The 24,174-nt window shown below is 31.9% G+C and overlaps 1 protein-coding gene across 3 annotated transcripts in view; it reads right to left on the bottom strand.

Moving 5' to 3' along the window:
- Positions 1-2,461: 2,461 nt before the first annotated feature.
- LOC145241540 (monocarboxylate transporter 12-like) overlaps positions 2,462-24,174 on the bottom strand; it is a 196,361-nt gene continuing 174,648 nt past the window's right edge. For all 3 annotated transcript variants that reach the window (XM_080104597.1, XM_080104598.1, XM_080104596.1), the window contains exon 3: positions 2,462-3,283. In XM_080104597.1, the coding sequence (XP_079960723.1) occupies positions 3,060-3,283 (224 nt within the window). In that variant the 3' untranslated portion in view covers positions 2,462-3,059. The remainder of the gene's footprint in view (positions 3,284-24,174) is intronic.

The raw sequence follows: 24,174 nt of genomic DNA, 5'->3' as shown, positions 1-24,174 counted from the left end.
CTGCATTTAGATTCGGAGTGGAGAAAACTGCTTATAGTGGTTGTAGCCAGTCGAGTGTTTTTGTGAAAGTTTGTTCTACAATATGCACAATGATTAAAACAAATTAAAAAAATCCTCCGCAATCTGAAAAATGTTTGTAAAACAATATTCAGGGGAATGGGTCGTACTGTTGCTTGGCCATGGTGCATGTGTATGTATATTTTTTAATCATTCATTCGGGGAGCACTTAAATAGGCTTTGGTTCCTCCACTGAGGGTTCAGTAGTCGGGTAAAACTATCTCTGATGGAGACTATTACATCTGTTGCTTTCTAAGACAATATCTCAATCTACGACCCCCACCCCAACCCGAAAAACAGATATGTGGATCCGCCTCTGGTTTTACATACATACAGGGTGTTCACAAAGTCCATGTGCACCTTTAAAAAAAAATTATAACGTTGAGTTTTCGATAGAAATGATATGTAAAATAAATCTTATAAAGTTTCATGTATCGAGTTTTAACTATAGTTCTCGAATAGTGCTTCACCACAAAATTTATAACAATTTTTAGATAAGTAAAAAAATTTTTTTTTTTTTTTTTCATAATCAATTTGATCCATGGCTTCAGCCGAAGAAAAATGAAATTGTTTTCTTTGGGTGGTTAGAACGATTTTTTTTTTATGGAGACATGTAAAAATAATTGTGTATGCAACCAAACCTGGTTAATTAGAAGATGTTGCAATATTTTGGATCTACTGTAAGGATATGCCGCCATGAAGTTTGTTGATTCTATTTTTAACCATGCATGACAAAAACGAGCCAATGAAATTCCAGAACAGTTTTAATCGTTTTATAAAAACTATTGAATCTTGTTGAATTCTCCAGTATTTACCTTCTCGTGCCAAAACGATATCACTGTGCTTCTACTGATCGTGATTGGATTAATTCTTTATCTAGGAAAATTTCTCTAACCGGATTTATGCTGCCATTCTTTTTTGCTTGGAACTACATGTTTTTATTTCAAGAATGACTTTACACCGAAGAGAAGAATTGAAAGCTAAAATAACTTATGTAATTTCAGGCATTACTGACAATCAGTTGGCAAATGTTTTCTTTGAGTTGCAAAATCGTATTAACCGTTTCTATTGCTAATGATGGAAGACGTATGAAGACTTGAATAAAATTTCAATAAAACCTTATGTAACAGAACGCAAGTATACGTCTAGCAGCTGTATGCAAATGATTGCGACGTCTACGAGATGACGTCACGGCAAGGGAAAAGGAAAAAGATTATAAAAAGACTGTGTGTACGGACCGATATTCACGTTATGGACAGAAATAGGCGTGTTATGCATGGTGGCTGGAAGCGACAGGGAAAGAACAGTAAATAAATGTCTGCAAATAAATATCGGTTGTTTTACAAAGAAAAAAATGGAGTCGAGTTGAATTTCTTTCCTCTTCCTTCCTCATGTTCCTTGCGACAGAATCTACAACGTGTTGGGTCTACATGCTAACACGTGTGTAAGGTTACACTTAAAACGTATGGATTTGCTTCTTTCTAAACATTTTTACAGATTATTTCTATTGCGAATACAAATAAAGCTATGCATTTTTGCTGCTCCTTTGTAATTAGAGCGAAAATCGAACGTAAAAAAAAAGAAGAATTTTCATTAAAACACCAATGGTACCTACTTCTTGTTTTTGCCAATTTCAACTAAAAGCAATTTATTATCTACTTAATTGTCATGTTGTGAGTAGTCAAATTTTACTGTATTATTACATAAAACACGTACTTTTATGAGTTCATGATTCAGTTATATCCACCATTAATTTTAACAAGAGAAACTGCAGTTATTTCCATTGGCTTAATGATGTTTATTTATGTATAAACTTGAAATATCTTCGAAAACAATTTTAATTAATACTTAATTTTCTACTTTATCGTTTTTCGTAATTTTTTGATATGTTCATTAATGCGACATAATTAATTAGATATATTAGTTTTACTTGAAATTCAATATTTTGAATTTCGCTCTACGGACTTTATGGACAGCCTGTATTAAAAAAAAAACAAAAAAAAACAACAATTTTTTTTTTGTTCATATAGTGATCATTTAGTGAAGCTATATAAAAACGTATGTAAAAATGTCAGTTTTAAGATTTTTTTTTTTCATCTGACGTTTGATATTTCAACTCGTCATCAATCATTTCTAAAAAAAAATGTTTTTGCTCTTTTTTATTATGTTCAAACTTTTTTCGTGTTTCAGTCCAGTTTGTATTATTTTAAAATCTTAATTCCAGTTTATTTAAAGTTTATTTTTGATTTTTTTTTTTTTTTAATATTCACAACACAACTTTTTGGCCACACAAATTCTGCAAATAAAAATCATAAGAAAAAAAAAAGAAAAAAAAAAAGAAAAAATTAAAAAGAAAAGGAAAATTGAAATATTTCCGTTTTTTTTTTCTTTTTTTTTTAAGTGACAAACACCTGACGGCGACTGTGGGGTACCCCCTCCATTAAAAGAAGGGCTGAGCGTCAAAAAAGGTGTACCTTCTATAGTAAATCGCTCAGCAGCTGTTGCTGGCAATGTCGTTATATCTGATTGGTGAACGGAAGGTAGATGCGCGGAGAGAGACGAAATTATGTCTGTTTTTGTCACATGCACAAAATCTGTCGATGGATCAACTTCCGGTGAGGAAGTGGTTATTTATAAACGTCTCATGACGATATAGAGACATTTTAATTTTCCTTCTCTTCTTTTAATTTTTACTTAATTTGGATAGGGGTTGTTTTACGGCACATCGACCCTGGAAATTATTTTGTGGTATATAATGCATTTGAATGTCGACAGAACTTATGCAGCCCAAATTTTGTGTTTAAAAACTATTAAAAAAATAATCAAAATACATTTTACTCAAATATCAAACATTTCGTTTTGATGTAAGCAATGGTTTTCTTTTTATGAATTCCCTCTTCTCGATTTTGAAAGAAAACGTCAAAGAATGGGAAGTTGTGTCCTTTTGTTTCTCCAATCTTTTTAGCCATATTGTTGCTTATTTCTGTTTCGTCCATTAAACGTTAGACGACGGTCTCCATTTGCGACATAACCTTATGGTTTGGTTTCGATGTTGAAGGTTCCTGGTTCTGTGGTTGTTGTTTCTTTTGCGTAGGATTCTTCTGTTGATTCTGATACCAGCATTGGAGGTAAGGCGTTGGCACCAGGATGAGCCCCGATAAAATGACAAAAGCCCCGGATGCATAAAAGCTGTAGTCATAGCTTCCGTAAGTATCACAAAGAAGACCTGTCAAAGGAAGAGGGAAAAAATAAGTTATTATATGAGTGCATTAAAAAAAGTATCTTTTGTCAACATATCATGTCATGGGCATCTATAAATATAAAAGCGAAAATGTATGTATGTGCGTCGTCAAGGCTTTTTCGGGGTCAACGGCCAACTAGCACCGTGTGTGTTTGTGTGTATGTGTGTGTTGGGGTGGAGAGGATTCCTGTAAGCCGTGGTGAAGGCAACCTTTCTAGGAGAAGTAAATCTCTGATTTAAAAAAACCATAAAGTGGGAGACCAGTACCCGCATTAAGCTGGTCTGCAGTTTAACTTGTTGCTGGCTATCTTGCTCTTGCTTGTTGCTGGATCTCAATATTTTGAACCGAGAGAGAGAGACTTAGCTGTCGTACAAAGCTAAGACTCTGTAACATCATCTTTGTATAGATACTCCCTCAGACATTTGGGCTCATAGATTTTAAATGTCTGAGGGAGTGGCACTCGTCTGACAAGACGTTGCAATCATCATGTATGTATGTATGTATGTATGTATGTATGTATGTACGCTTTTCCTCGATGTCCACAAAAGGCTTCTTTCAGAGAAGCGCTCGCTCGCTTCACAACTTCTTAAAACTTTTTATATTATCTATAAATTGTAATATCTCACAGTTAACCACGGAGCTCGCCTGTATATTTAATTTGATTGACTTTCAAACGTTAATTATTTCACATTTCCCGCATCGGCACGCGTTACATTCGGTTTTCGGTATAAACAAAAAGCGAAACTCGACTCTAAGTAACGTTTGGTCAATGTCGATTTCGTCATATCAGACGGTAGCTTTCATTTCGAGACGAGGGAGCGGGTTTTTAAAAACAAACAAACCGATTTATTGACCTCATTAAAAACTGTCCCGCACAAAATGCTAACTGCTGAATAGCTATCGCCGTCACGTCAATCAAAAACGGGCACCTGTTTTTTTTCACACTTTACTATTTTCCAACTGCGCGTCGTCAAGGCTTTTTTTTTCACAGGCACCTGTTTTTTTTTCACACACACACCTATAAACACCTGGGCAACGCCGGGTACCCCTCGCTAGTTTGTATATAAATATAATCTATACTTCTATGAATTTGTTTTTTGTGTGTATTGATATTCATATTAAACACCCTTTTTTTCTATTTATTTAAAAAGAAAATACAACTTTCGGTGCTAATGCAGAAAGTGATCCGCGCTATTTTTTAAATCGTATTTCCACGTTTAATTAAAGTTTTATGATATGTTTTTTTTTTTATTCAATTGTAAGGTTAAAGCACAGAATAGGTACAAAACACCCTCACCTCCCCATGTTAAGAATGGCTTTTTAAATAATAACGTTATTATTTCAGCACTGATCACTCTCTGCATGAGTACCCAATTTTCGTGGAATTGCATTCATCTGCAAAAGATCTAGCTAATTTGCATATTCTTTTAAACATTCATTTTAATTAATTCACTATTAGTTTTTTCAGTTTTTTTATGGAATGGTCATTTTTTTAGTTAACTATTACGTGTATTTATATTCATGTAGAAATTCTACATGATTTATACTTGCATAATATTTACGTAAAAACGTTATAGTAAACAACTATATTTCTATATACATTTATGTATATATATATATATATATATATATATATATATATATATATATATATATATGTTTGTTTAAAAAATGTTGCCTACCAAACTCCTCTGTCAGATTTTGGTCTATAGATATGAAACTTAATATATAGGATATTCGAACCCATGCGAATATTTGGGTTTTAGCCGGGGAACATCGGTGCTTTTGTGAAAATTAAAAAAATGGAATTTGCCAGGTGAAAGTCGAACGATGGCATTACGAATATGCATGAATATTGGTTCATGTTTTACTTTTTAGCCTTGCAGCAAACATGTCTTCATAGCCCAGGTATTAATATCAAAGGAAAAAGTAAATCATTAAGCTAAACGTTTTTGTTTCGATTCTCGGTGGTGGCGCACGAGTAATTTTTTTTTTTTTTTTTTTTTACTTTTAAAATCGTTACTATATATTGGGTTCAATATAATATACTAATAAATACGAAATCTGCATTAATCAAATTATCATATTTAAGCGCATTTCAGAACCGGGCAATGCCGGGCAGTCTGCTAGTACATATAGCATTATAGACAAGACAAAAGCCATATATTGGTATACATAGATTTCTCTGTCGATGTAATAAGGAAAAGTTATAATTGTAGGGGTTATATGCTCTTTATAACAAAGTATTTCGAAGCCTAATACTTCTCATCAGAAAAGGGGGCTAGGAGGCTAAGTTGCAAATATTTCAGTGCAAGATCTAAGGGAGATAATTGGGAGAATATTAAAGTATCTGCAATATAGGACACAGGGTGAGCAGGATATCTGGAGAGGTTAGACTAATGTAAGTGAGTTTTTCTTATTACATTGACAAATAAATCTATATGTATACGAATATGACTTTTTCTTGTTTATAATGCTATTATTTTATTCGAGCTCAACCGTACCTGTTGACATTTACACATCTTGACAGATCCTTATTTAAACGCCTTCATTTTTTCTTTAATACTTTTCATGGTTACGACGTGTACTTGTGTAGCATACTTTTAGTGAAACAGTTTTTGTAAATTATATCAGTGAGTTTGCTTTGATTATTATTGACACTGGCGACGATGGCGAGAATGATTGCTTACGGATTATGTGGGGTGTATGGTATTAGCTGTTCTATTGCAAGAATAAATGGGCTTACCCAGGCACAATAAATAGAATTACATCTAAACGTTATAGCAGCAATCGGTGGCAGTTATGGCCTCAGAATCATGATGCATACTTCTGTAACATAATTTTTTTGATACATTTTTACTAAATATGCCAGGGTATTTTTCATGATTATTACCGACCTTATGAAATCCATAGGTTTAGCTCAAACTAATTAAATATTCTAAATAACGGGTCTGGGTACAAATTGACGAGCCTGTGTATGAATTTAATCCCAGTTGAATATAATAAAAATCAAAATTCATATTATTTGCGCTACAAGGACCCGAGGCACAGTGGTTAGAATACTTGGAAGAATCAATTTTAATAGTGATATTCTCCCGAAGGTTGGATGTTCAATTCTTAGTGTGGGCGACTGAAAATACAACTGCAAATTGGCTGACGGAACAAGAACATGCTACCCTCCGTGAAGTAAATAAATGGTTCCATTCGAAATTCTGTCCAAATTCCTGAGTTTGATAAAAACATCCCGAGTTCGACAAGAAGGTCGGAGGTTACATCGTTCGAAAATTGTGAAAATGACACTCAAGATGAGAACATGATGAATCGAGATAATGTGAATAACTAATTCACATCTAAAAAATTCAGAAATGTAAAATTCAAATTCTTTTAAATAACAGTACAGTTTGAGGTAATTATTTCCTTAAATCACCATATAATTTTATTAACTCTATACAGCTATATTTGAATATTTAATTAAGTAAATGTGTGTGTGTACTATTGCAAATTGTTTCGCTATAATTTGTGTATGTAAACATTTAATACACGGTGAGATGGCTGTATTATTTGTGTGTTGTCTATCCATGTTTGGTCGACCATATTGTGTGTGTGTGTGTGTGTCTGGTCACGAATAGGCTCCTATATGGTTGACTATTTTAAAAAAACTAATTAAATATAAGGATAGAAGATATATCGAGACACAGGAATGGGTATGTTTGATCTGGCAGAACAGTGGTTCATTAAAATTCTGGGGCCTGTGTTCGCACCTGGTCCACAAAATATGGAAATAAAAAATTAAAAAATTAAAAAAAAACGTTTGCAAGTGTTTTTGATATAGATGTACATAAGAATACTTTGATAAGTATGTTTTAACTTAAATAGGGATGATATAATAAAATTGTGAGGTCTGTGTTCGCGCCTAGCCTCCATAGAATGGAAATAGGCACAAACTTTAATAAAGACTTTTCATATCTATCTGCGTAAGTATACTTTGATATTATGTTTCAGTTTGAAAAAATATGGTATTATAAAATTATGAGGTGTTCGTTCGCACCTGACCTCCATAGAATGGAAATATGTCACTAAGTTTAACAAGGTTTTTTAATATAGATCCACAGAATATTGTGTTAAGTGTTTCAGTGTGAACAGTTATGGTATAATAAATTATGGGGTTTATCTATTTTATTTATACTTTCATCATATTTTACTTTGGTTTTGATACCCCCAAATTCGAAGCTATCTCTTTACAACCCTTCCTTTTCATAACTTATCATACTTTCATAAATCAGAGTCCATTTTCTATAGGCTGTTTTTTAACCCAGTCAACGACGGGTACTTTTGCTAGTATATATATATATATATATATATATATATATATATATATATATATATATATATATATATATATATATATAGGAAATTTATTACTGTGAGTCCAGAATGAGTTTACATATTGTTTCAGCTAGAGGAAGATCCTCAAAAAGTGGAAATATCCAACTAGCATCGTCAGAATTCATAGATGCTAGTATTAGACTTGAAAATGACAATCCCATAATCATTTATGAATTCTGACGATGCTAGTTGGATATTTCCTCTTTTTGAGGATCTTCCTCTAGCTGAAACAATATGTAAACTCATTCTGGACTCACAATAATAAATTTCCTATATACTGCTCTGGCTACACATTGAGCACTCTAGTCCGGTTTTTTCACCACTGGTAAATATATATATATATATATATATATATATATATATATATATATATATATATACTAGCAAATATGCATGATTATTTGTTATTTTTTAGCGATATATAAGCAGTTTTGAACAGTTGCTTATTTTTGTATTTAATTTTCTCACCCTAAGCGATAGATTTCCTCCCCATTACTCCTTTTGCATCGCCCTCTTTTTTTGATGGGACATATTTTTATTTAATTTAATTATTATTTATTCAAAAGTAATTTTACATACATCAGCATGAATCAATCATCATCAAGGATCGAACTCACGACTGCATAATCAGTAGTCTAGCGTTTTACCAACGAGCCAGCATGCCTCGTAAGAGTTTATGTACAGTTTTTATCGCTTTATAAATCTATTAGACCTTATTCCAAGTTCATTAACTGTTGAATGTTTCACTCATAAAAGAGTATGTCTCATTATATGAATAAAAGAATATCTATTCCAGGAATGATTTATATTGCGAATTAAAAAATAACAATAATTAAAAATAATAAAAAAATAACAATAATTTAAAATAATAAAAAGAATAATACGCCTAGAATCTTTAGTTTAATTTTAACCAAAATCTGATTTTTATTCTAAAAAATGTTCCAAATTTCCGGCTACAGCTTAAGGCATCTTAAGAAGAAATAGAAATTTAATGAAATCTTAATAAGAATTAGAAATTCAATGAAATCTTGCTTAATCGTTGTCTGAGAAGTCTGAAGGGTGCCTCAAGAATCCATTCTGGGCCAAACTCTGCTCCCGTCACTGATCTCCCAAATTATATTTTAAAACCATACGTTGACATCTATGCAGATGACACAACTGTTTATGGCAACACTACTAAGAGCATTAATGATAAAGATCTTTCTGATCCTCTCTAGCTTAAGAACGTTGTGCAAAAGAGAAACGTTACTTTTAATGTATCTAAAATCAAACCTCCCCCCTTTCATGGTCAATGCTCGGATTCTCACTTTGCCTAGTTGAAATAGATGGATTCCTCCATAATGAAGCCCCTGTTTTGATAAACTTCTACGGAAATAGTGATATAAAATACTAAATATTAAAATTTAACAAAAATGAAAGGGATCTGCATTTTCACCCCTTTTTAACACGTTTTACCTCTTTTGCTCAAAAACTACATATAGAACGCACCGAGCAGCTGTGTCCTATTATTTATAATGATCGATTAATTAGTTTAGGAGTAAATCGTGTAGAAATGTTATAGGGACTTACCCATTCACTCGTAATGGACTCTTTTAGTCATTATAAAAACCCGAATCTGATGCTCTCGTGGGGTATTATTGATATCTAATGTAAGACCACTGACTAACTTACAGTTGGAAAATGCCGGCAACCTTTGCTTTGTATTCGCTTTCTCGTACGATATTCACCTTGTGATGAAGAAGTGTTTGCATGAGCAAGCCAGTGTTCCAAAAACACTAAGAACAAATCAATAAGTCAGTCATTTAGAACCGGATGACTAAGACTAAAAGTTTTAAGGACCAATAAGCAGCTCTGAAAGTTACGAGATTCTGAAGGATTTTCTTTTCGGAAACTAAAAAAAAAAAAAAATAACGGAAGATTGTTCTACGAGTAAAAGTTATAAATGGAAAATCTGTAAGTGACTTTTCTCTTCCCTTGCATTTTGTCTCAAAGAGAAAATTAAATATGACTTGATTTTAATTTTTTCTGCCATGGAGAAAAATTGAACTTTATTTGAGAGAGAAAGTGAAAGAGATTTTTTTGTTCGATTTCAGGAGCTACATTGTTAATCGTTAAAAACAACAAACGCTATGTGAAAGATAAAATATTTGTTTACACATTCAAAGCCATATTCATTTTTGCCTCTTCATAAAAGAGACAAATAAGAAACCATGGAGGACTTAAAACCAAATATAGCACAACTGCGAAAATACCAATTTAAACAATAGAAAATAGAAAAAAGATTTATAGCATTTTCACAAAACGTAATCTGAAACGTTATTAATAATTTCATTTACGTCCCAGACAAAGACAATATTTTTGCTTCGTATTTTGGAAGGTATGATGACCTGTATGACATTGTGTCGATTGCGCAGACTCTAAAAAAGTCAGTTTATTGCTTCGAAAACTGGTATCCACAGAACACAACAAATTAGTGGATTACATTTTACTGTGAAAAATGTGTGACTTAAATTTACTGAAACTGCAAAACTCTTAATAGAACTGTTCAAACCGAAAACGTTGTTATTCCATAAACGGTGTAAATGCTCGAATTTAACCAAGGAAGATGAGGAGGACTATTCAACATTTGCATCAAAAGTTAACAAACATTGCTACGATTTTAAACTAGTTGAACTGAGTGCTGACAATTTCAAAAGCCTGATATATGTACAAGAATTGATATAAGCAAAAGACTCTGAAATGGGATGCAGAATTTTAACTAAATTAGAAAGTGGACACTAGAAAAGTTGTCAGAAGATTGCCAAAGAATAATTAGCATTAAAAGGATTCAAAGAACATTGAAAAATTTGGTGTCGCGTACATAAGAAAGATACATAAAAAGTAAAAATCCTATTCTTCAGAGAAAACAAAAGAAAAGAAAGGACAATATTTTTCCACACACATAAAAGATAATTCACTGAAAATCAAAATAAGTCACCACCAAGTCCATGTTATCAGTGTGGAGCCCTGCATTGGAGTAAAAACTGCCAATACTAGACAAAAACTTGCCTGATTTGAACATTGACATATTGGACATAAAAGCTCCTTTTGTACAGCAAAGTATAAAATTAAAAGTTGGGTATGACACACAAAAACAAATGATAATTATGATAAAAATATATGAAAAAAAATGTGCTGGTGGCAATATTACATAACAATGAAGCATGCATGGTCTCCCGTGAGTGAACAGTTAACGAGGCATAAAAATATGACTAAGTTCAGCATTTGCCCCCCCCCCCCATTAAACCCCCAAAGCCCCCAGGGGACGTAAAATCCTGATGAAAATGAACAAACGGTACAGTTTTAGGCCTTACCATGTGTAAATTTGAGTTCTACACCATGCAAAAAAAAGAAATAACTAAGTCTATCATTTGCCCCCTCCCTCCTCCATTTAGCCCTAAAAGTCTCCAAGGTCTTAACATATTTAAATTTGAGTTCAGCACCATGCAAAACTGATAAATAGACATACACAAAAAATTTTGGACAAACGTGGTAAAATAGTCCCAAAAATGGAGTGCTTTTATTAGCCCTAAAAGAGCCCCTGGGGCACACCCGAGATTTATCGTGAAGTATAGACAAATAAAATTATATAGAAATTAGTTAGTTAGAACTTTTCAGAAAGTTTTATAAAAATCTAAGGTATCAATTTTTTTAATAAGCACAAAAGTATCAATTTTAGCCATTTTAGCCATTTTAACCCGAAAAGCACCTCAAGGGGGGCAACCAGAGTTTTCCCTGAAAATTCGTTATGTTATTTTTTTACTCATATCATGTTTAATGTTTGTGCAAAATTTCCAAAAATTCCAATACATAGTTATTGAGAAAAGTGTGGACAGACGAATGGATGAACAGACAAACGGACAAGGGTGAATTTATAGGCCCATCCTCCTTTTGTCAGGAACCAAAAACGTAAAGTTTCACTTAGATTCGAGATCAGACTTATCAATCATTGATTTACATACACGGAAAAGATTAAATAAACCTACCATGCTAAAGTCTTGCAAAACAACCAGAATGATGACTGGATCGAAAATAAATTGAGAACGCAAATTAATCACTAATGTTACATTTAATGGAATTCTAAGATAAAATATCTTTTATCTTAGAATTCTATATAGTTCCCCTTAACAACATCAATATTTTCATTGATTTATTTAATTCTTGATGAATCCCACGCTAGACGTCACATCCCCATTATGTTACCTAGCATCTTCTCTACTCTTCTGATGAGAAGCATTAGGCTTCGAAATACCTTGGTATAAAGAGTTCTCTCTATCCCCTAACTAAATGTTTGTATACCTTCATTAAATAAATGAACCATTCTATATTCACCAATATATAGTTTTTGTGACTTCATTTCCCATTCTTATTGTTTCTTATATAAGCTCCATAAAATTATTTATCTTCCACCAGACTATCCATTCATGTGTAATCACCTTTTTCTTCACCATATTCCCTCTGCTTCACTTTTTTTGTTTTCAAGTAAGATCTTTGACTTACTTGTTGTTTCATCAAATACTTTTGCATGCAAAATCCAATCCCACATTTTGCTAATTCCTACCCTCTGATGAGAAGGAAAGCATTTCTTCAAAACTCCGCGGATTAAGGACTATCCACTTATCTAGTGTTTCCTTTTCAGATTAAATATGATTAAATATGTTTTTAACTCATTTCAAAGTGTTTTTTAACATGTTTTATTAACTGTTTGCTTGCTCGTGTATATATATATATATATATATATATATATATATATATATATATATATATATATATATACTAGCAGAAGTACCCGTCGTTGACTGGGTTCAAAAACAGCCTACAGAAAATGGACTGTGATTGATGAAAGTATGATAGGTTATGAAAAGTAGGGTGTTATAAAGAGATAGGTTTTGATACTCAAAAATTTTACCCTAAGCAAAATATGATGAAAGTAAAGATAATTTTCGCGAAAATATATTTTTTTATATCAACTTTGTTTCCATTCGTAGCCAAGAGTGACCAACAAAATGATGTTTCCTTACAAAGAGAAATGTTATATATATATAATAATATAAATATACAAGAAATAAATGTCACCATAGTCTATAAAAGTTACTTTTATGGTAGAAAAGTTCATTGGTTTTTATTTTTAAGTAGTTTGTAAAAAATCTTTTTGTTTTAATTCACGACCCGGTTCAAAAAAAAAAAAAAAAAAATTAAAATGGCAGCGACTTTGAAAGGGAGAGCCCCGTTTTCAATTTGAAGGCGGGGCACCTGAGCATTCCGTGTTAACAATTTAAGAGAGTTCTGTCAACGTAAAGAATATTTATAAACATATTTTAATGTTTTCCGTTATTTTGTGCTTGAGGAATATTCGATTATAGCATGTGTAGTTTATATAAAAATTCATTTAAGTAGTTATCACCTCAAATTTCGTTTTAATTTCGGTTTGCTGAAATTATTTCAAGTAAAGAGCATTAAAAACTATTTCAAAACAAAAAAAAAACATGAACTGAACTTTTATTGACTATGGTAACATTTATTTCTTGGATATTTATTTTTTCGGTTAGTCGTTTGTTGCTTTTCTGCTAAACACTCTTACCAAATAATATCAACGAAATATCGAAAAACAAAGAAACAAAAACAGTTTTGAAAAATAATGAAGCTTTACTTATTTTAGTAAAATAATCCGAAACAGCAAAATGGGATATTAAAAAAGTAAACACGTAATTACTTTAGTTTTTTAAAGCAAAGAATCAATATAAATATGAATAAGAAGAAAATGGCGCCATTTTCAAGCAAAACAGTTTCGTTTCAGTTTTACAGTATTGAACGTCGTCGGCTTCAGAGTTGTACTATTGTAATGTAAAGAAGATGCAGAAAGGGTTGTAATCAACTGAATTCCTTTTAGTACACTGACAAAAAAAAGCTTAAACAGCTATATAAATAAAAATAAAAAGGTTATATAATTGTTTTTAAAATGACACATAATCACGTGAGCAGGATTTTGTCCTTCTTTTGACACGATAACAAGTAACGTTCTTATTTTGTATTATTTATCTATTTATCTATTTTCGAAAGAGTACCACATGCAAGTGGAGAAGGAAAAATACAGAGTTATACAAAATTTGTGTTGAGAATTGTCTAAAAGTTCCGACTTTTTTTTGGCTTTCACTTTAATAAGAACGTGAATTTATGAGGTGAATTTATTCGACACAATATGATTCAGCTCAAAAAAATAAATAAAAGCAAACGTGAATTAAAATTAAAGTTAAGGTGTTATTATGGACCCTCACCCTTTTTAAAAAACCTTGTTAAACTTTGTGACATATTTCCATTCTATGAATGAACTCCCCATAATTTTATTATACCATATTTCTTCAAACTGAAACATAATTATCAAAGTATACTTACGCAAAAAGATATGAAAAGTCTTTGTTAAAGTTCGTGCCATATTTCCATGGAGTAAAGGCGCGAACGCAGACCCCACAATTTTTATATACCATCCCTATTTAAGTTGAAACATACTTATCAAAGTATACTTATGTACATCTATATCAAAAACACTTGTAAACTTTTTTTTTTTTTCCATACTTTGGGGGCTAGGGGCGTACGCAGACCCCACAATTTTTATAAACCACCGTTTTGCTAGATCAAACATACATTCCTGATCCTCGATACATCTTCTATCATTATATGTAATCAGTTTTTTAAAATAGTCAACCATATAGGAGCCTATTCGTGACCACACACACACACACACACACACACGCAGACGTTCAGCTTTATATTATATATATATATATATATATATATATATATATATATATATATATATATATATATATACACAGGGTGACCCAAATAAAACGGGCCCCAACTCTAATTAGGCCCCGTTTCCTAGTGTTTTGTCCGAATGAAATTAAACTTTGGTCATAACTAGTTAATTATATTCAAAACATCAGATCAAAACACTAGTGTCTTTGGCCTTTTTTTCTCTGTTCTACAGCATATGTTCTAGAGGGCCTCCATTTAGCTTTTTTTTTTTTTTGGGTCACCCTGTATATGCATATACCCTGTTCTATAATGAAATTCTTATTGTCGCAGGCAATAATTAAGCGTCATGCCTATTTTTACATCTGAGATTTCAAAAGACGTAACTTCTAACGTCACAACTTGAGTCGATTAAAGACAGAAATAAGTGGTTCTGACCTAATTCTGACCTAATTCTCACTAAACTTTCTTTTAAGCTTTGAAGCTTTCAATTATTGTGCTAATCAGCAAAATTATAGCTAGTCTATACAAACCTCCTTTTGCTAACTCTTTTCCTATGAAGAAAAAAGACAAATTTTTGAAACTCCATGGAATAATGAAGTAACTATTTTCGTATTCATTGTGTGTGAAAAGTAAATGTAAATCATAATTTGCAAAATTTATATATATATTCTTTTAATCTTCTATCCAAAAGGGGGGAAAAGGGGAACAGGAGAGGAAAGAAAGAGAAATGGGAAGTCAGTTTTTAAGTTTTAAATTTTTAAAATTTTGTATTCCTAAATACATATATACATATACAAAGGCGGCAAAAAGAAAGTGCGCACTGTCAAAAACTGCAAATTTAAGCCAAATTTAATGTAACTGTTTAAACAAACTATACCTCATTTGAGTTGCCTTTTATTCTTCTATAATTTTACCTGTTCATATTTGACTTTTAATTGAAATATTCTAGTGTTCACGTCAATTTAAAAAATAACTTCAAATCTAAAATGCAAAAAGAAAGTCCGCACAATGGAAAATTGTTATTTAAATGTAACTTTAGAACATTAATGCAACACAAATAGAACAGGAACACAATAAACTAGTTAATATTTAGTAGTATAGCCCTTCTGCAATTTGACAGCCTACAATCTTTTGGGAATTCCTTGGATTAGACTTCAGCAGTACTCCGGGAAAAGGGCATCCCAGTTTTCTTTAATTTTTTGTCCAAATATATATATATATATATATATATATATATATATATATATATATATATATATATATATATATATATATATATATATCAATATATATATATATATATATCAACATATATCAACATATATGTGCATGTACATATATATATAAATATATATCTGCATATATATATATATAAATATATATGTGTATACATATGTATAAATATATATGTGTGTGTATATATATAAATATAAATGTTTGTATATATATATAAATATATATGTGTGTATATATATAAATATATATGTGTATATATATATAAATACATATATGCATATATATAAATATATATATACATATATATATATATAAATATATATGTGCATATATATAAATATATATATGCATATATACATATAAATATATATATGCATATATATAAATATAGATATGCCTATAGATATAAATATATACATGCATAAATATAAATATATATATGCATATATATAAATATATATTCACATATATATAAATATATATACGCATATATATATGCATATATATATATGCATATATATATGCATACATATATATATATAAACATATATATGCATATATATAAATATATATATATGCATATATATATAAATATATATATGCTTATACATATATATAAATATATATATGCATATATATAAATATATATATATGCATATATATTTATATATATATGCATATATATAAATATATATATATGCATATATATAAATATATATGCATATATATAAATATATATGCATATATATAAATATATATATGCATATATATAAATATATATATGGATATATATACATATAAATAAATATATGCACATATATAAATATATATATACATACATATATAAATATATCTATGCATATATATAAATATATATATGCATATACATATATAAATATATATATATATGCATATATAAATATATATATATTCATATATAAATATATATATATCCATATATAAATATATATATATGCATGTATATATATAAATATATATATATGCATATATATATAAATATATATATCCATATATGTATATATATAAATATATATATGCATATATATAAATATATATATTCATATAAATATAAATATATGCATAGATATATAAATATATGAGATGGCGGACTCATGAGCTTGGGAGTTACCGGATGTTCGGGATATTCGACTACACCAGGTTTCGAGAACATCCGGGCACTCCCAAGCTCATGAGTCCGCCATCGGTAATCCCCTGATTAGTATAAATAGGTGTTCTGATCAATATTCCGATGGGTGGTTTTCTGTTTTATACAGTGCTAGGTCGAACTATCATCTCAATATCATTGAGGCGTTAGTCATTAATAACTCTCGGCCTAGCCTGTGTAAACAAAAGATTTTGAAAACATCAGTTGGAAATATTTATTGATTTAAAACCACCGGAACAGTGAGATTTTTTTTTCTCACTGGTCTTCCAACTGAAACCAAATTCCCTTCTTTCCTCATTCGTTTCTTAGTTTTTAATTTATCATTCTGACGTTTCCTCTTAGAGGGTCAGACGATATGGCCTTAAGGAAATTTTAATAATTTCACATGCCCGTTTTTTTTGTTTTCTTTGGTAATTAAATTAAATTATGTTTCCTCTGAAATATATATGTATGCATATATTATGTTTTTCTTTTTGATGTTATAGAGGAAGGCCTGGAGAAGAAATTTAAAAGTATGAGCTATACATTTTTGACGTGTGCGTTCGCTCCAGTTTCGAACAGGAATATGATATAAGACAATAACAACAAAATGAAGAAGAAGAAGAAGAAGAAGAAGAAGAAAAAAAAACTACGAACTGACTAACCATCCTGATGAAGCTATTTTTAGCGAAATATTGGACTTACAACACCAACAAGAGGTCAGGAAAATGATTTTATCATTTTCCTGACACCTAAAGTTTTAAAAATATTCAAATTTCTATTCAAAACAAGTGTCTTCAAATAGTGTGCATCTATTATTATTTTTATTTAATTAGTACAGTTGAAACGAAGCTATTATGTGGAATAAGTAGTATCATCGAGCTGATTATTTAAATAGATTTAATTTGATGTGATATGTTAATGACCGTAACTCAATGAATGTAGATTTGGCTTGAAAAATGCTATATATGGAAAGTACGTATAAAATATGTCTCTTTTGACAGAAGTATCCTATCATTGGCGTTAATATTTCTTGACCAGGAGAGGTGCACACATATATGGCCTTTATATTTCTTTGATCATTGGGAGTTGTACGCACAGACAAACACACACGAACGCTACTACTTTATATATATATATATATATATATATATATACTACTTCATTTATATTTATATATATAAAAAGAATAATAATAATAATTTTCATTATTATCCTCTATCTTGTTGATTTCAACAAGTTTCCGCACGTGGACCTCGCAACGATTTTCTAAGACGTTCAGTGGGCCATATTATTTGGACTGCATGCTAATCAACAATAGTATTATTATAGCGCTCATGAATAATAGTTGAATGTCGTGTGCGTTGTTCATGGTTTAATGAGTCTCTCTGATGCCAAAGTTATGACGCTATCATCAATGAGTACGATGCTATGAGTTAAAGAATCTGAGATACGGGTCATCACTCTTTTATAAATAAGATTTGGGAATAAAGAATACGTGTTTAGCGCTTACGTGTGTTTCATAGCTTAGACTTTTTTCATAGCTTAGACTTTTTCGTAGCTTAGACTTAGGAACTCCCGCACCCTGCGACGCATCAGACGGTCAAAATAAATAATCCCTCTCGATTGTTTACTTTTATTTCTAGTATTTTTTGTCTTTTTCCTATCAGCCTTCTACTGGGGCACCCAGTGAGCAATTCTCTCTGCGTTCCCAATCAGAATCTTTGGATCGTGGAATAAACTTCCAAATCTCTATCCTATTATTATATAAAAGGAATTCTGTGTGTGCATCTGTGTGTATGTGAGTTCGTTTCCTATGGACTCGAAAACAGCTAGGTTGATTTTTATGAAATTTCACACGAAGGTGCTTAATGTGCCTGATAGTGTTCTTTGATATGTTTTGTATCGGAATGTGTTTGATAAGTATCGATAATCAACAGGCGATTTTGACCAAAGTTAACGCTTGACATCACAAGTATTTTTGAGAAATTTTATCAGGACAAAAGCTGAAAGACCCGACATATAAAATCAACAGCAGGTTCTTTGATATGACAGGGGAGCATTCTAAATGGATGTTTCTGTTTAAAGCACAATTGCACCACGATATGTAACATTTGCATTTAAAACTTTACTTCAAGCAATTATATACATAAAATTAATTTTCTAAAGTAAACTGTAGGTTCTCTACAGTGCAACGTATTGTGCACTAAGTCATTGCGAGGTGGCATGTGAAGGTTCCTTTTGGTGCACTGCGCTGGGTTCTCAACTAGAGCAGACTATTAATCGATTCGATTGAAAAAAAATGGGCGATTTGACAGAATTTGATAACAATAAATATATGTGAGTGCGAAACATTCGTTGATCATCATTCAATACTGGGCAACGTCGTGTCTCCCTGCTAATGAAGTAATAAATCCACCAACAATGCAACAATTTATGGTAAATTTAGACACGTGCTGGATTACTGTGTGCGCTGCTTCGTAAAATTTTACCGCCTTTTCTTTACAGAGCATTGAACAACAATTGTTTTATTTTCGCCAAATAAACTGAATTGAAAAAAAAAAAAAAAAATGATTTGGTCAATCTGAAGCGTATTCGAACCAAAGCAAATGTCTTTTTGTATACTCTTTTTCAATGCAAATAAGCTATATTGCAACTTAGAATGTAAGGGACTACTATTTGGAATCGTGTCTAACAGGAGACCGTAGGGAATTGAGCAGCGAGATGTCTGTTCACATTAGTTTTAAACTTTAGCATGTTAGAACAGTCAGAGAATCTTTCACGAGAAACACCCGTCTGGCTGAAACTACTGTCAATAATTTTCCCCACTCTTTATCTGTGCCTAAATCCAAACGTAGATTCCATGAGCAAAGCTTCTTTCTTAGAACTGCACGCCAGTGGAACTCTATGCCGCTTGCCTGTTTCCCACCTGACTACAACTTGGACGTCTTCAAGTCCAACATAAACAAACTCCTGACAAACCGCCCCCTTAAGAAGTAAGACACTCTATCCAAACCCCCAATACTAATGATTACTAAAATACTATCTAATTGATTACTGTACACGCAATAACCATTATCCCTGAGTGGCCTTCGGGCCTTGATAAGTGGCGACCCCCCTGTAAAAAAAAGAAGCAGGAAACAGGGAGGGAATTCCAAAGTCGAAGGAAGAAACTATAAGAATAGAAGGCTTTCCAGCATCTTCAACAGTGAAGGGATGGGATTTTAAGGCTTGTCGAGTTATTCGGAAGTATGTACGTTGAGGGAACACAAGTGTTGTGTCCGTCATTTGGCATATTATGGACCATTTCTTACTCTCTTTGACTTCTTGGTTGCTAGTTCGATTGCGCCATTTTATCTCTACACTCTTTCTAAGAAATTTAGAATCAAACACGTCTTACTTGCTTTCTTCGCTGATTTTGAGATGCCAAATTTCACTTCCAAATTGGGCAAGACGTTACTGTTACAAAATCTTAACTTGCATTTTTGTTTTTCCATATCTTGCAAAAACCACATTTTCTAGTGTTTCGTACATTTTATAGAGGGTAATTTTTTTTTTTTTTTTTTAGATGAGGCACAATGATTTTTATATTTCGGAGTACTATTCTTATCGTGGTTGCTATTTTCACGACGTTTCAGCCGATGTAACTTCCAACTTTTATTTATAGACTAACGAGTCACCTCTTATCAAGGTCCAAAGGCCACCAGAGGATAAAGGATAATAAGTTTGTCAGATGGACGTAAAAGAACAAGAATTGGTAACAATAGTTGAAATTAATCCGAATTAGATTATTTAAGAGTATCGCTCAACAAGAATTTGTTTACATTGGACTTGAAAACAAGCATGCTATAGTCAGTTAGGAGGCAACCCCGTGGTATTGTGTTTCACAGACGTATAATTCTTTGAAATCAACTTTGTTCATCGAAGCACCGTTTAGTTTTAAGTGCAATGAGAGAAAGACAATATATTAACAATGGTGGTAGTTAAGCGAGTTTTTGTTGCAAATATTTTCGAGGGGGGAGGGCTCATAAATTGGAGAGCAATGGAACACCAACTTTCTTCAGATGTATCTTTTTGAAATTGGGAACATCAGGAATTTGCACAGAGTTTAAAACTAAACTCCTATCCATGGAGGTAGATTGTTCTCGTTTCATCAGCTATGACAAGGCAGTATTAATCATTTAATGCTTTCAATGTTATTATCTGTAGTAAGGATCGAACCTTCAACTTCGAGAACACTTTCACTTCGATCTGATTGTAAAGCAACTATCCAGCGTTTTCTTTGTCACATAGTCTCAACACGATATGTTGTACATGATAACATGAATCAATTATGGTGCTGAGGAAGAGACTTAATAGAATTAAAAATAAAAAAATTCATTCATCTTAGAAACGATCGTACAGCAGATTTTGCTGAACTTTTCATGGACCTTATATAAACAATATGTTATAAATATTTTTGTTTCAATCTCTCTCTCTCTCTCTCTCTCTCTCTCTCTCTCTCTATATATATATATATATATATATATATATATATATATATATATATATATATATTTCTGTAGAAATATGCTTTCTTATAGTATATATCAATCCTTATTTAAGAAGCTCAATGTAATTACAGAGCAATATAGAGAATAAATGTCAAAAAGCGTAATGGAGAAATAAAAATGTATTTGCAGCTTCTCTTCCAATTTTCAGATTTTAATCATGTCAAATCACACTTCAGTTCCTTTTGACGGATTGATTGTTGCTATTTCTTCTGATGAGTTAAGGGCATAATAGATTCATTGATTGATATAATAATTAACTGATTGATTTTGCGCCACGAAACAGATACTATCAGGAATGGTAAAAGTCAACAGAATTAAAGGAATAAATTATAAGATGGTCAACATCATGAATTTTGGAATATAACTTTTTGTCATTTATTCTCTCTCTGTCTCTCTCTGTCTCTGTCTCTGTCTCTGTCTGTCTCTCTCTCTCTCTCTCTCTCTCTCTCTCTCTCTCTCTCTATATATATATATATATATATATATATATATATATATATATATATAAGCAGAGTGAGTCGACGTTGCCTGGGATTGAATGATGATCAACGAATATTTTACGCTCCCATGTTTTTATCGTCATGTCGCTCATTTTTCAATCACAGCGAATGATAGCTTGCTCTAATTAGGGATTCATTGCGGTGCACCGAGAAGAAGCTCACATGCCTCTCATAGTGACTTAGTTCACAATACATTATAGTCTACATTGCACAGTAAATGACTTACTGTTGATTAAAAAAGTATATATTGTATATATAATAGCTGGAATTAAAGTTTAAAATGCAAAAGTCAAGTATCATGGTGTAATTGTGTTTTGAACAGAAAAATTCATTTCCAACGCCCCCCCCTGTTATATAAAAAACTACTGTTGATTTTATATGCCAGACCTTCCGACTTGCATGGTAATAAAACTTCTCAAATCCATTTGTGATGCTAGTCTGTATAAGGTGTTAACTTTGGCACGGTTTCTCATGTGGCGGGGTACTCGCCTCGCATGAAGAGATTCGGGTTTCCAATACCAAGTTCGAATGTGTCTAACTGATGAGTCCACATGAGGGCGAAACTCGAGTCTTGGATTTCCAGTTTTTTTTTTGGCGTTTTGCTCATGTGAGCTGTGTCGTTATGTGACTGTGGAAATAATTACATCATCTGTCACATCCTGAAAATTATATATATATATATATATATATATATATATATATATATATATATATATATATATATATATATATATACATGTTTATTTATAAAAACATCTTTAGCTGCATATGTGCATACATGTTTCAGCAGCATTTCCTTTCAGAGGTCTCACCTCATCAGGCTAAAAACAAAAATCATTTTTCAGACTCAGCCCAATAACATTCTTTTCATATAAACAGTTTTTTTTTTAAATCTAACTTTTACTAAAGAGAAAAAGGAAAGAAAAACGAAACTCCCATTCATAGGAGAGAGTAGGGAACGAAAGGGTGAAAATAGGTGGAAAGAGAGAGGAGAGAGGCCAGCAACAAGTCGATCAGTCCACCAACCGAACAAGTATTCACGGTTGGTGTTTTCAAATTATCCTTTTTTTATTACTAACTGGTCGTAAAAAACTTCAGTTTAACGCCACTCTTTAGCGTCAAAAGACTTAACAACATTCTTCCTTCATCTGGTTGGCTCGGCTTTTGAGTATTCTTTACGCTAAATTAAATTAATGGTCATATATTGCAGTAAGCGCATCCACATTCAGACAACACATCATACAAGTGTACCTTATACATGTGTCGTAGATATATGTGCACATACATGTAAGCACACCCACGCATACATGATATCAAACTAGAGAAATACTCAGATGTGTGACCTTACCCGTCATCCTACGCATACGTATACATAAATCTATGTACATGCACAAACTCAACATATACGAGTTGCCTTCAATAAGTTTCCAGACTTTTCTCGTATGTGCACGTTTATTGATAGAACACACATGAAACTCAAGTCCCCTTTGAAGTAATCTCCTCTGGCTGCAATGCACTTGTTGTACCGTTCCAGCAACTTCTGGAAGTCCTCTTATGTGAGTGTCACAGCCTCTTTCATCTCCTCAATTGTCTCATAACGACAGCGTCTAAGGTTTTCCTTGAGCTTAGGGATTAACCAAAAGTCACAGGGGCAAGGTCTGGACTATAGGGATGATGAGGAACTGTCTTGATACCCATTTTGGTTAAATAATCTATGATATTCTCTGAGTAAACTTGGATCAAACTTTGCGCAAATCTTCAACATCTTCAGTTCTGTGCAAATAACTGCGAGTACAGTTCCCACACTGACATCAAACTGTGCACTTATTGTCTCTATAGCACACAACTGTCCTTATCCATGAAATTCTTTATTTGGCCAATCAACTCTGGTGTTCTGACTTCCTTATTCCTCCTGCATCTCTCATCATCTTTCACAGACTCCCTGCCTTCCTTGAATCTCTTATGCCATTCAAAAACCGATGCTCGATTCAGACAAGATGGTCTAAAAGCAGTCTGAAGCATTTCATGGGTTTCTGTGGCATTTTTTTCAAGTTTAAAACTGAATTTTATTGCATATCGTTCTTCTAAAGTGTCCTCAAACAATCAGATTTAGTAGGGTGTATTCCAATTCCTGCTGTAGCCTTTCCTTTGAACCTGAAATCATATAAATGGGTCAGTCGTCTCATAAGACATATAGCAATAACATACTGAATTTTCAAGAGTCTATGACAATTTTAAAT

This window comes from Euprymna scolopes, chromosome 20 (genome assembly GCF_053919585.1).
Source record: "Euprymna scolopes isolate OS-2025 chromosome 20, ASM5391958v1, whole genome shotgun sequence".
Taxonomy (NCBI): Eukaryota; Metazoa; Mollusca; class Cephalopoda; order Sepiida; family Sepiolidae; genus Euprymna; species Euprymna scolopes.
Note: the sequence above shows the minus strand (reverse complement) of the source record. Positions and strands in the feature narration are given on the sequence as shown.